Source organism: Pteropus medius, unplaced genomic scaffold (assembly GCF_902729225.1).
Source record: "Pteropus medius unplaced genomic scaffold, Ma_sr-lr_union100, whole genome shotgun sequence".
Taxonomy (NCBI): domain Eukaryota; kingdom Metazoa; phylum Chordata; class Mammalia; order Chiroptera; family Pteropodidae; genus Pteropus; species Pteropus medius.
Genome location: NW_024352784.1, coordinates 7,877,566 through 7,892,133, shown reverse-complemented (window position 1 = coordinate 7,892,133; position 14,568 = coordinate 7,877,566). Strand labels below are relative to the sequence as shown.

The 14,568-nt window shown below is 41.1% G+C and overlaps 1 protein-coding gene across 7 annotated transcripts in view; it reads left to right on the top strand.

Annotated features, from left to right (window-relative positions):
- TENM4 (teneurin transmembrane protein 4) overlaps positions 1 to 14,568 on the top strand; it is a 685,723-nt gene that overhangs the window by 503,559 nt on the left and 167,596 nt on the right. For all 7 annotated transcript variants that reach the window (XM_039848155.1, XM_039848159.1, XM_039848158.1 and 4 more), the window contains 3 exons: positions 5,166 to 5,336; positions 11,567 to 11,781; positions 13,420 to 13,630. In XM_039848155.1, coding sequence (XP_039704089.1) covers positions 5,166 to 5,336; positions 11,567 to 11,781; positions 13,420 to 13,630 — 597 coding nt within the window. The remainder of the gene's footprint in view (positions 1 to 5,165; positions 5,337 to 11,566; positions 11,782 to 13,419; positions 13,631 to 14,568) is intronic.

The window sequence follows — 14,568 nt, the reverse complement described above, 5'->3', positions numbered from 1 at the left end:
AATTTTTGGTATGAAACTTTTGAATGTTGTTGCTTTGTAGCAAAATCAGGAATAGAAGCTAGGGAATGAATCTCTGTTGTGTTGTTTGTGTTGTTTTGTCTTCTGGGTTTTTTTTGTTTTTGTTTTTGTTTTCCCCATTAGGGGACCATAAGTCAAAGAATCCAGTGACTTATATTTTACAAAAATGATACTATTTAAAAACAAAGAACCGAGCACTAAAAAAAAAAAACAAACAGAAAAGTGGGTAGCCACTTAACAAAAGTTTGGTTCCCACTGTCTTTTGAAACCAAAAATGCCATTTGAATCAACAATTTGTTGTGGTTATAACCATCTCTAGTCACAACCTAGAGCTGCTAATTTAAGGATAGAGGGCGGGTCCATGCTTTTCGGGTTTTTGGAAGGGGAGCATGCATTGTGACAGGAGAAATCTCCTGTACTTATTCTGGCGACTCCTGCATAATGACTTTGTTAATTGCCTCCCGCTGGCCAGGTGCTGGGGGGAGGCTTCAATGTCTGAACATCAATCGAGCATTTCTCTTAAAAATGTCAAGGTGGAGCTTGCACTTTCTCAGCCATCTCTCATGTCTTGCTGGGCAGGAAAAGGCGACAGGAAAATGTCAGCCCTGGGATCAGATTGACCAGAGCTGAGGGAGTAGAGAACTTCCCCGCCCCAGCTCTTGGCTTTCAGAAATCATTAACATTTCAATGTGGGTGATCTTATGAACCCACTACCTTTCCACAGCCTTTCTCTGAACTCTTTAGCATCTTTTCACCTTTTCACTGAATTACAAACTAGTTTAAAGGGAAAACCAATATCAAGTTTCTTACTTATATCACTTTTAGTGTGCTTGAGGAGAGTTTTGCACAGTTATAAATACAAACCAAAGGGTAGAATTTAGATTATACTATGATATACATAGGTGCTGGGTGGTTACCATCAATTCCTCAGGAAACAGGAGCTGTGATGATTATAATTTAATATCGTATCAGTGATTTGATCCATCCTTAAAGCAGGCTGAAGAGGACCATTTATATTTCCTAGCTTTTTTGCATTCATGGCCCTTAGTTCCAAATCATGTGGAACACAGGCTCCTGACTCGGAACCTTGCCTAAAACTTATACCAGCTCTGCGGTGTTAGATAACTTACTTTACCTCTTTGAGTAAATCAGAGCTCAATTTCTATTCCAGTTCCATTATATACATTCTCTAATAATGTTTTTTTTTTCAACCTATCTTTATGCGAGGATTAAATTGAATCATGTAAATAAAGCATTTGGCACTTAGTATATACTCACGTGATACCATGTTTTGTGCTGCTATTCTTTTGATTATTATCAAGGATAAAGAAGAGTGGCTGCTTGAGCTTATGTATTTCTTTGACAGTGTGTCTGAGTTTGTGTTGTGTCCTTTGGGAAGAGGAGAACAAAGCAAACTATTTCTCTTTTTTCTCTCTTCCCCTCCCCCATAACCCAAAACCATAAAATTAACCACTTACCCAACAATTCAGTAAAAGAGTGGAGGGGACCCTAGCATGACTTATATTTAATACCCTGGATCACAGACAGAGGGTCCCTTTTATTTGGGCTCTAAGATGACATTTGAGCTTCACATCTCTTTACATCATCCACTATAAATCTTACCTTCCAGCTAGATGTTTCTCAGCCCAGTCTTGGTAACCCTGCACTCTCTTCCCTACCCACTAGCCTCCCAAATTATTTCTGGATGACTGATTCTTCTGAGAGGGTCCAAGTTTGACTTGGATCAAGAACTCTGCTTTCCCAGATGGTTTTCAGGATCTCATCTTCCACAGGTCACAAAGACTGGCCAACCTCACAGCTATGCGGGCCTGTTTGGGATTGCCAGGGGCAAAGTCAAGAGGATAAAGTGCCAACCTGTACCTCTAACCTTTTGGTCAACAGCCTCCCCCACACTGTGGACTGTCCTGACATACTTACCTTCCCTGGGACCCCAGATCTTATGATCATTTTCACCTATAACACCTTTCCACTGGCTGTTCTTCTCCCTCAGCATATTTTTTAAGCAAGGACTTGCTTTTGCATCTTGTTAAAAACAAGAGAAAGCTTTGACGATAAAAATGTTTCTCCTTACAAAACTGTGAGAGTTCTGTTCGTTCTGGGATTAGTTAATTCTCATGAACTTTTAATGAGACAGCACTTTTGCATACTTAGGTGAGATCATTGATTCTAATGGGGAAAGTCTCTGCACATTTAACTGCATATATCTGAGTTGTCCATAGTTCAAACAATTTCTTCATTACCTTTGGAGTTGCCAGTATATAGATTAAAACAGTAAGAAGGTAAGCAGAAATGTAAGCTAATTCAGGCTTTGAAATAGCAGAGTATTCACTTCTTCTAGGCAAGTTAACTTTTATTACTGACAACTGCACAGAGATAGTCAAAAGCAGGGTAAAGCACCTCATTTAGTGCCTGGTACCTAAAAAGTGCTCAATAAGTGTTAGCTACTATTTTATTACTAGTATCAATGGTAAAATATAATGGTTATAAAATATAGTAATCACACATGTACAGTTTACAAAGTACTTTACCATATAATATCTCATATGATATCACAATCTTTTGAAATATTGTTATCTCCATTTCTCAGATGAGAAAACTGTAGCTAGAAAGTGGCAGTTAGGATTCAAAACCAGCTTTCTTACCTTTGGTTCAGCACACTTTCCCCTGCACCTCACTCACCAAAGAGAAAGCATAGGGTCAGATTCTGTTTGTGTTATCAGTATGCCTCCTGGTTAAATCAAACTTGTGTGTGGTCCCTGGACGGTTTGTGTTTGGACTAGAAGTCAGGAGAATATGCTGTGTCCCAGTTTCCTTTGTGAAGTTTTTTGTGTGTTGAAGGCAATCACACAGTCTCTCGAGACCACCATTAGTGAACCCGTCCACAAATCAGAACCAAGTAACACAGCTGCCTGTCTGCCTCACAGGATCCTATGTTGCTACCTAAAAAGGCACGTAAAAGCCTTGGAGGCTGCTTGATGTGTAAAAGGGGATGTCTTCATAATGCTCACCTGCCTTGCTAGACAGGGCTAGTGAGAGAGAGCATGGTGAAGTGGGTCGAGCCTGGGCCTTCAAACCAGAAAGAATCACGGTGTATGATTTCGGGATTTGAAGTTTTGGATCCTAGTCTAGACTCTGCAACTTTAGGTTAGCTATTTAACCTTCCATATGTTAATTGATGTCATAGTGTCTTAGTATCTTCATCTGTAAAGTGGGGTTATTAATACCTTCTAGGATTGTTGTGAGAACTAAAATACTGCACTTATTGTTCTTAGTACAATGCGTGGCACATAGCAACACATTCAATAAGTGATAGTTTTATAATTATCATAATTTTAATTAACCTTCTGAGCCTTAATATGTACATTTGTAAATTGGGTCTGGCAGGGTAGCCATGAGAACTAGATGAAATGTATACAAATTACCCAGCACACTGCCTGGTACACAGTGGGTACTCAGTACGCATAATTACTATGGGCCTTCACATCTCTGTAGATCCTTCCCTGTGTTTCTGTTGCCCTCCTAGTGGGTCAGTCACTCCCCACTCAGGTCTTTCTAGTCCTTCTGAATAGACTTTGTTGCTTGTCTGTCTTCCTCACTTGACCGTGAGCTCATTGAATCAGGAGCTGTCTGATTCATTTCTGGCTCTCCAGAATCAGCCATAGATCCAAGTGTAGAGTAGGCTTTTAGAAAATGTTCATCAGGTAAACAAAGGCAAAATGTTACTACGGGATGCTGTGGGAGTCCAGGCACTGGAGTATTGAACTCTGTACGTGGGGAATCGGGACAGACATCCCAGAAGGCCCAAGTCCTGAATCCTGTGATGGGATTTAAGTTGACATTTGTACTAGATCACAAATCTCTTTGAGAACAGTCTTCCTGGCCTTCTCCATCATTGTGTATCTCATGGGACAGTGTCCATTCTTTGGCATCTTATGGTCCCTTCTAGATTGTTGCACATGACTATTTAGCAGTTGCAACCTTGGAAAAATATTTGTAAAACAAAATAGATACATGCGATACATCAAAATGTATGTATAACAGATATACAGTGAAAAGCAAATCTCTCTCTTTACTCTTAGCATCTCTTTTCTTCATAGGACACACCAACTATTACCAATGTCTCTCATGTCCCCCAGAAATTTTCTATACATACACAGGAATTTTTTACCCAAAGGTAGTATATCAAATATGCTGTTCTGCATGTTATAATTTCCCTTATTGAAAAATACTTACAAAGAACTTTCTCACTCTTTTTTATGGTTGCATAGTGTTTTGTATGACTATAACTTATCTAGCCCCTTAATGCTTTACTTGGTTTCAACATTTTGCTATTACAAACAGTGCTGTAGTAAATAACCTTAATAATAAGTGTATGTACATTTAGTATGTGTGTGAGTGTCTGGAGAGTGTATCTGGTGGAGAAATTTCTAGAATCGGAACCTCTTAAGTCCCAGGTAAAGGGTACCTGTATTTTAAATTTGACAACTTTTGTCAAATTGCCCCCTGTAGGGTTTGTACCAGCTTACGCTCACACAAGCCAAGTATGAGAGTGCTTATATCCTATTCTCTGCCAAAATACTGTATATTTCAACCTTTTTATCTTCGCCAAACCATATGTCAAAAATAGTATTTCAAAGTTTAACTCACATTCTCCTACTATGAGTAATGTCAAGAGTCTTTTCATGCAATTGAGAGCCAATTGTATTTCTTATTCTGTAAATTGTTAATGTTCTATGCCTATTTTCCTACTGAGTTGCTGGACTTTGCTTATCATTTGTAGGAGTTATTATCATATTAAGGAAATTAACCCTTTGGGATACAAATTATGATTTCCCCCCTAGATTAAAGCAAAAGTCCTGGACCTCATGAAACTCCCCATTCTCTGCCCCTTCCCAGGTCCACCAGACTATGAGCCCTTGAGGGCAGGGTCTGTGCCTTGATCATCTCTGTGTGCCTAGTTCCCTACCTAGGGTTTGGACATGCAAGAGCTCTCTTCGAAGGCTAGTCATTGAACTGAACTGACCTGAGTTCCTCTGTTCCCCATCCCATCTGTCCTCTCCTATAGTTTGGGAGTTCCATTTCCGCCTCTAGCAGAAAAAGATGACTTTTCTTATTGCTCACCACAGCCATGCACCTGTTTGGCCTAAACTGGCACCTGCAGCCGATGGAGGGGCAGATGTATGAGATCACGGAGGACACAGCCAGCAGTTGGCCTGTGCCAACGGACGTCTCCCTGTATCCCTCAGGGGGCACTGGGTTAGAGATCCCTGACAGGAAAGGCAAAGGAGCCACAGAAGGTAGGGTTGCTGTGTTGTCCGTGTCGTGAGTCCTCTATGTCTGCCTTTGAACCAAGGAGACCTCCATTATGCGCGTCATGTGCCTGACTCACAGCTCCATGCTCTGGCGCTTCCTCCATCCCTCTGCACTTCATACCAGCTGCCAGTCCACCTGCGTCTTCATTGCAATTTCTTGTCACTGTGAGCTTATAGCAGGGCTTGGGCAGGGTTTATGGTGCTCAGTGGTGTCCCATCTCATGCCTCGAGGGAAGCATTATGGGCTTTCACACTGCTGGGGTGGCATCTTTGATTGTATGGGATTGAGATGAGCTCTTCTGGGACATTCTCGTGGGATGAATGGGTATCTACAGGAATGGGGTATGGTGAGGTGGGTGGATGGTGTGTTGTAATTTAAATATCCTTGGATCCTTGTGGTTTATTGGAAACATCAATTCAGGTATTCTAGCATTTACCAGCCATGTGAACTTGAGCAAATCACTTAATTTTCCTGAGCCCCAGTTTTATCAGCTGCAATAACAGTAATCATTAGTGTTTGTTTTATAGTGTGTTTGTTTCAAAGATTTTTGTCAAGAGCATCTCACATTTAATCCTCGCAGAGATTCTGTGAGGAAGTATAATCATTTATACCTATTTGGATGCAAAAACTAAAGATCACATGAATTAAGTGACTTGGCCAGAGTTACCTACCTCTAAATAATGGAGTTTGGGATTTGGGCCCAGGTCTGTGTGATTACAGGTCTCCTGATGTCTCCACAAGTTGACCAACCTGACTAACCCTATGATTTCAAGACCATACAGGAGGTGTGGGTGAGCAATTCTGTTGTACAATGAGATATGAATTTATTTTTCTATCAGTGATGGACATGGTGGTGCTGTTTGGAGTCTGGCATTTTTAAATGGGAGATCCATACACCCATGTTCTGAATTTCCTAGGGGCCTTTCTAACAAGCCAGCTATACAAATTCTTCCACTGTCGGCCACAGACTCACAAAAATTGGTAACAGGAAAGATGTCTGAGCTTAAAGATGTCTGGTGGTCATTTTGGGCAATGTGGCCATTCCTTCTCCTGCACCCACTGTGACCTGCTTTATCTTTCTAGTGTAACATCAGTCAGCAAAGCAGTCATAGCTGCCTCCAACTCTTATTGCTTACATCTTCTTTCCTCTCTTCTCAGTTAACTTCAAGAGATCATGGCTTCTGAGCCTCCCTTCAAGGATTTGCCTTCAGGGCATCAGTTGGTTAATAAGGTTGCATATACTTGTTGGAGTACCTATTCATGACCTCAGAAACGATGCTCTTGAAGGCCAAAATAAATTCTTTACCTGTGGTCATCTTTAAGGGAAGTGAACTGGGGACATTTCCACAGAGCCAAATCAGAACCCCTGCCTACTACTATCTTCCCTTTTATAAAGATTTTAAGACTTAAAACATTGAATAATTTACACTTTCTTTGCCCCTTATTAGGATATGAGGGAGCATGCATAGGACCATGGGAAGAACTCTGGGTTAGGAGTCAAGAGCCCAGAATTCAAGTCCAGCTGCTGCCACTGACCTATGATGTCACCTTAAGCAAATCCCTTGAATGGAACTTCTGGGCTTCATTTTCTTCCTCTTTGAAAGGTTATTGAGCTAGACAATCTCTAAGGTCCATTCTAATTTGCAATTTCTACATATGAAATTAGTAAAAGAATCATCATATGACTGACTACTAGATAGATAGATGGCTCTTCAGAAGTGTTTTCAAGTTATCCCTGTCCATGGTCCTGCCTGTTGGCTTGTGATACCCAAGCCAGTTTATAGTCAGCTGCTGTAGGTGAATACCATAAAATGAAGACTACCTTTAGATTAGCATGTACAAACACGTATTTAAGATATATTTAACTTTCAAGCTAAAAGGTCTCATTTAGCAAAATGTATTTTCTTCCCTCCATGATCTCTATCAAACATTCTTTAAACAGGGATTAGATCTATCTGAAATCTCTCACTAATGAAATTAGTTTGTGGGTTGGTTAGGCAAGGAACAGGAGGTACAGATAAGAGACAAAATAAAATTGTACCAACTTATTGGTTTACTTTAATTGGAGTGTTTTTGCTTAAAGGTATTATCTGTCATTACTAATGCAAATAGAAATCCTGTTTACCAACCCCTACAATACAGTGCAGTGCTGGAAAGTGGCAGCATCAAAAGCAATTACCGTGACACACACACATTAAATATATATATGTCTAGAAAAACAAAGGACAAAGCTTTCTATAGTTTATGTGAGACCACATGGTTTTTAATTTCTTTTGCCCTGGTCAAACCAGTGTCTACTCAGTTTATGTTTTTAATTGTAATGGTAAAAATCTAGTTCCTTAGGCTCATGTCAAGGGGGAAAGTCTTTAACTCTGATATTAGTACATATTTCCTGTCCTTTCTGAGGGTATCACAGAGAAGAGCTGATTCTAGAATTAAGACTAGAGACCCTCTTCCACAATGATGGGGGAAGCAATAGGTATGATAGAAAGGGGCTGAATGGACCTTGGACCTAGACAGTCTGGGGTTTGAATCCTGGCTCTGCCATTTATCAACTCTGTTAACTCATGCCAATTACTCCACCTCCTTCGACCTTAGTTTCTTCATCTGCGGAACAAGGATGATAACGCCTATCCATTCAAAAACCAGTGATAAAGAGGCACTTAACAAATGTTAGTTCCTTTCTTCTTGTCCCCTCAAATCCCAAGCCATTCTATATCAGCTATTAGAATCTTGGAAATCCGGACTAGTTAACATTTTCCCCTCAAAGATCCAGTAAATATTTAGGGGATTTTGAACATTTTAAACATTTTAAAGGATAATGCAAAAGGAACATTTGATGAACCAGTATTCTATATGTTCTCCATGTCTTTGAGAATAATATCAAACTGCAATTTATACTACATTCTCAAAGTGGCTATAACTATTTCAGGATTATTGTAGGACAGAAACTAAATACAGCAGCTTTTCGAAGTAAAGCCACAAGAACTCGTGTTTTGCATTAATGGAGACAGGGGGGAAAAGCATTGAATAAACAAGCATTTCTGATGGTTGAATTGGTGGGCTAGGGATAGCATTTTCTTCTTTCTGCAATGAAATCAAAATTGCCCATCAGTTTGAACCATGCAAATTGCAGCACCCAAGCTCAGCTGGGCTCTCCAAAATGAAACAGCCTATTTTAATAACCAAATAAATTTCAAACAGTTGCTAAGGAAACTAAAGGATTCTTTGTGAAAGTTATTGCATTGAAAAGAACCAAAAAGATGGAGGAGGGGGAGAATGTTAGTTGATTAAGAAATTAGAACCAGTGTACATAGATCTCAGTTCAGGAAAGTAAAGACTATGATTAGGAAGTGCAGGGAATTTCAGTTCCTCCAAATCTCTCCTATCTGACTAAGCTATCCAATCATCTCAGCAATTTGTTGAGAAATTTCTTTTATAGACATGATTGTGTTTTGCACAGCATTGCTATAGAAAGCCTGAATTTGTCATATTTACAAAGAAAAGGACCATCACCAGTAGAATCTGCCTTGTGAAACCTAGTCATCCTGTTGGTCCCTAATTCTGAGTTAAACTCTTTGTTAAGCCTCTGGGAGCACCCACTGGTTGGATAGTGTCCTTATGAATGTCTTGAGACATGTCAGCCTTTAACATTGAGTCCTGTTTGAGGGTTCCTACTTCATAAAAATTGTCAACTTGTGCTGCAGGATGCTGGGAGGTCCTTCAGTGGGCCTCGGATCTACCTGGTCTAGCCTTGATATTTAGCCTGCTGGAACTGTGGATTAAATTGGGCTCTTGCTCTCAAAAGTTGCCTTTAGGATGGGCGGTGGCCCCTTCCCTAAGGATCTGGACTCTAGAACAAAGGTCACTTTTGAACCAAAGCTCCAAAGTGGCCCTCACAGTCTCAGCCAAAAGAATCAAAGTCCTGATTGGGGGTGTGCCCTAGACTCAAATTTTCTATTTTTATTTTATTGTATACACACCAAAGACATTTTTTTCCCTCCCATTTTGGTCTGTTTAGGTGAAATTAACTAGAGTGCTAGAAAAGAATATGCCCCTTCCGCCCCTCCTCTGGGTTAAGAACCAGCTTATTCATTCCTCTGGGGCCTACAGACCTCTGGAGAGAGTCTCTGGGTTTGGCCGCTGACCTATAAGGCTACAGAATGTAGCTGATACAATAGGTGTCTCCTGAAAACATGCTCACTGGAAAATGAACTGCGCATGATTTTCCAACAATGTGCCAAAACGTGGGAGAAGTTTTTGTTACTTATTCTCAGACATAGGAATTATTTGAAGGCAAAGCATTCTCAAATCTCACCAGCTCTAACTCCCACCTACTCACAAAGGAAATAAGTCCTTGGAATCAGCAGCCTTGGTTTTATTTCTATGCAGTTCCTAGGAGCAAAAAGAACGCATCCTGCTTCGTTTCTTACTCCCTCAGAGTTCTGCTTCTCCAGCAGAATTAGAAGCTGAAGGGTATACTGTTTTCTACCTGGACTATAAAAGGATTGTGGTATTGGGAACCCAAAAATCAGATAAGGAAGAATGTGAAAGTAATTCTCTTCCATCTAATGCTCTGCGAATTTGGCTTCTGTCTTTAAACTTTGAACCACAGCGTAATGGTTTGTGTGTGTGTCTACGTTTTCAAGGTAAAAGTCTGGGGCACATTCTTTCCACAAAGGAATTAAATGCAAGCTCTTTCCCATGCTAATGACAAAATACCAGTGGTGCTTTTATTGAGAGCATGCATTTTAACTTTTTTTCGTTGGCATATTTTTAATTAAAATAACATTTAACGATTTGAAGCTAAAAACCTGATGTTTCTGCCTAGGAGTTTATAAGAGAATGATAACATATGGAGAAGTTTAACATTTAAATTGAATTTTATTATTTTAAACAGTAAAATATTTTATGACTACAACAATGCCCTGCCAAGCTCCATTTCAGCATCAAATGTGCTTTGTAAGGAATCTTACAAAGCTAGGGGAAAAAGACATTTTAATTTCTTATTCCCCAAATGCTTTTTATAAAAGGTTCCCATAAACGTGTTTTCTTTACAAATGGATTCTTGTTCTCTTAAGCGTCTCTCCTAACATCTCTAACACAGGCTTGGAACTAGGATACCCAGGGGGTGCTTTCTTATGACAAGAAAGATGTAGTCTGTTGACTTGATTGTGGCTTGTCAACATCCTAACAGTGGTCTTTAACATCCCTGAAGTCTCCTGCTCCCTCCCAACTCCTCAGAAGGTCAGTGTCTGGCAGGAAGTGAGGGCTTATATTTTTCACATGTGAGTATGTTTAATTACTAAATATAGGAAGTTTAATAAGCAACCTTCCTTTCTGGCACTTGGAATACCCCCAGAAAGCTCTCACTGTCTGATTGGTGACAGAAATGGTCAAGAGACCTTACTCCTGACCTCACTGTCCCCTCATCCCCCACCACCTACAGGGTTGGGGCCCGGATCAAATTTCCAAGTATGTCATAGGCTTTGTGCCTGAACTTGAGAAAGTCCCTCAACTTTACCTACCTTTAGCACAAAAATGATATTCAGAGGCCTCCATCCTAGACAAAGAAGCATTTTTCCTCCCTTCAGAAGACCACTTTGCATCATCTTTGTCAGCCCTAGCTCTGCTCCCAACACAAACCCTCATCCACACATCTCAGCCTCAGAATTTGACTTCTAATTATGCATAAACTAGTAACCTTGTGAAATAACTTACTCCACTCAGGTCATGCTTCCCACCACCCTGGGGGAACCATTATGAGTTGGAAATTTAATAACAACACCTTCTTTCCTCTATCCTTTCTGTTTTAGCATGCACACTTTTACACACACATACACGGACGCACGCGCATGCACACACATACACACGCAGTTATTCTCATGTGACCGCAAATGATTATTTTTAGAATTAAAATATGTCTTAACAAGCTGTGGAATTATGCAGTAAACAGATGGCCCTTGGGGAGGACCCACACCACTTTGGAAGAATGCATATTTTTAGCAGAACAATTTGAGTATCACTGGAGAAGAAAGGTCTGGACATTCTTACTCTTCAGCAGGGGAGTGGTGGGTGGAGGGCTGGCAGCAGACCGTTGTACAAAGAAGTGCAATGAAGAGGGGAGAGCCCTGCTCATTTGGATGCTCTGATCCCTTGTTTCACTTGCAGCTAACCGTGACATTTATGTCTTCTCTTCCCTATGTCTTGGTAGGAAAGCCAAGTAGTTTCTTTCCTGAGGACAGTTTTATAGACTCTGGAGAAATCGACGTGGGGAGACGGGCTTCCCAGAAGATTCCTCCTGGCACTTTCTGGAGATCTCAGGTGTTCATAGACCATCCTGTGCATTTGAAATTCAATGTGTCTCTGGGAAAGGCAGCTCTGGTTGGCATTTATGGCAGAAAAGGCCTTCCTCCATCACATACACAGGTAACCAGAACCCCATGCCCTGCTGATCTCCAGGGGTGTCTACCTCAAACCTTAACCCAAAGTCAAGAAGCCTAATGCTTAAACCTGGATCCTTGAGCATGAAGGGAATTTCCTATATTTTATAGCCCATCTCTTTTCATTTGCCCTCTCTTCAGATCCTACCTTTCAGATGAGTAGGGTTATACTCCTGGGACTTTTTAAGAGGAGGAAATTCTAGGAAATTCCTCAATGACCTTTCTGCTGTTCCTCAGTCTCCTAAGTTAAATCATTCAGTAAATGTAATCTAGAGGGGGGAAAAAAGCATGCACTTTGGAGTCACACAGATGTGAGTTTGAATCCTCTTGTTATCAGCTATGAAACCTTGGACCTGTTACTTTTCCTCTCAGAGCAAGTTTTTTAATCTATCAAATGGTGATAAGGATACTCACTTTTCAGGGCTGCTGTGAAGAATAAAGAATAGCATTTGTAAGGCAGCTAGTGCAGGACCTGGTTCAGAATAAGTGCTACTTCCCTAGTCTCTAGCATTGTTTCTCTCCTTCAGAGTTTCACATTTACTCAGACACACGTGCACCAGAAACACTTTAAAAGAAACTCATGCAGAATGACTGACATACTACCAGTCATGATAGGTAAAGAACAGACGTTTGTAAGGTCATCCCAGCTCTGGGATTAAAGTAATATAAATCACAGGCATCCAGCAGACATTCCCAGGCCACATGCAGTCTTCCTAGCCCCAGTAGTTATTTAAGAATTTTAGGTAAACACTAAAGAGATATATTTGCTAAGGATGGAGTTGCAGAAAAATAAAGAGAACCTGGGCCCTTGATTTCTTTGTAGAATTGCAATGCTAGTCCTAAGACTTCATTTTTACGCAGGATAGAATATCTATCTTGATTTTTTAAAAAGATGGACAGACGGAGGATGGATGGATGGATGGATGGATGGATGGATGGATGGATGGATGGATGGATAGATAATAGATAGATAGATAGATAGATAGATAGATAGATAGATAGATATAGATAACTCAGTTTGCTTGCGAGTAGACCAGAAGGGCTTAACCACCTACCTGTCATTAGCACTCCATGACTGACTTCTCTCAAGTCTCACATAAACACACTCAGATCAATTGGCAGTTGTGTTTGACACAGCATATAATTATTGATAGAGTTTTGAGCTAATCCAGTTTAGTGCCCGGAAAACTGCTCCCTGAAACTGGAGTGCTTAGGAAGGATCATTGACAAAAGGAAGATAGGTATAAATCAACTTTTCAGTTGCACTTAACTGATATTTAAGGCACACCCAGAGTACCATTCCCATTCCTCAAACCCTGGGGTTCCTGCCCTTACCTGCACTGACTTGGAGTTCAGTCATTAAGTGGCTGGGTTTCTGATTATGTCCCCACCATCGAAGACCCAAAAATAATCCACTAATTATGGTGTGCTCACAAAAGACTGTTCCTAAAAATGGGGTCTAGGGAGGAATTGGAGTTAACTGATTCACCTTCATGTGGCTTTAGCCTCTTTTGCCAGTCTCAGATTGTGTTTTCTCAGGTCCTCCCCAGAAGAAGCTTGAAGGAAGAAGCTAGCATTGTGGTGAAGCAGGTCCACTGCTGATTATGCTTTCTTTGTACTGCAGTTTGACTTTGTGGAGCTGCTGGATGGAAGGAGGCTCCTGACCCAGGAGGCACGGAGCCTGGAGGGCCCCCAGCGCCAGTCTCGGGGAGCCGTCCCCCCATCTAGCCACGAGACTGGCTTCATCCAGTACTTGGATTCAGGCATCTGGCACCTGGCTTTTTACAATGATGGGAAGGAGTCTGAAGTGATTTCTTTTCTCACCACGGCCGTTGGTAAGAAACACACCCTCGGGTCTGTGGGATATTGTCTCTTTGCATGAAAAGATGCTCTGGGATGGTGGGGGCTAAAGCTGACACGGGAATGTGTCTAGCCCAGAAGTATAGGTGCCGTCTGCAGTCTGGTCATCCTGACCAGGCTTGATGGACAAGAAATGGGAGTAAGATGTAGATAAATGAAGGAAGGGAATGACAGGAGGGACTGGAAGGCCATTCTGGGCTGGAACCTGAGCCAAGGACTGTTGCCCACTGCCTTTCGTGTGTTGTCTATGCCATGATGTGTGGACCAGAAGCTACATCATTTAAAGACCAAAGAGTGGAACTGACAACAAGACACAAACCCTGGATGACCAGCCACATGAAGGCAATGTTTTTTTTATCACTTCTCCAACACCTTTATTTGTATTTTGTAGTCTCCCTTGGTTCAACTTACTGATTTGTTATTTGGGTTTTTATGGTTTGTTTGTTTGTTTGTTTGTTGTTTGTTTGTCTTGCTTTCAGAGCCAGGAACCCCTGGCAGATGAGAAAACAAGATAAAGGCTTGGAAAGAGAGTGCAAAGGGCTAGATGAGCAATGTAATGAGTCAGTTTGGGGTTTTGTTGATAATAGAGCTGTTCTGACCTCTGACAGAGAGCAAGCCCCAGGGTTTTAAATGAATGCTTAACCCCTTTGCCGCCCCTCACAGGGGACAAGGGCCACAGCTCTCAGTTCAGAGTGAGCCCCTTGACCACGCATCCTGGTCTAAGGGATTTCTCTTTACTCATACATTCCATAGAATTTGTCTCCTCCTCAGATGGTCACAGAATACTGTAGGACATAGTGTCAGTGGTTCAATTCAGAAAACTTTTTTTTCTGAGTTAGTCTGAGAAGCACTCTGACAAAGGCTGGAGATAAGGTCTCCTATGGGAAAATAAAACTTATGGAAAGACAAAACG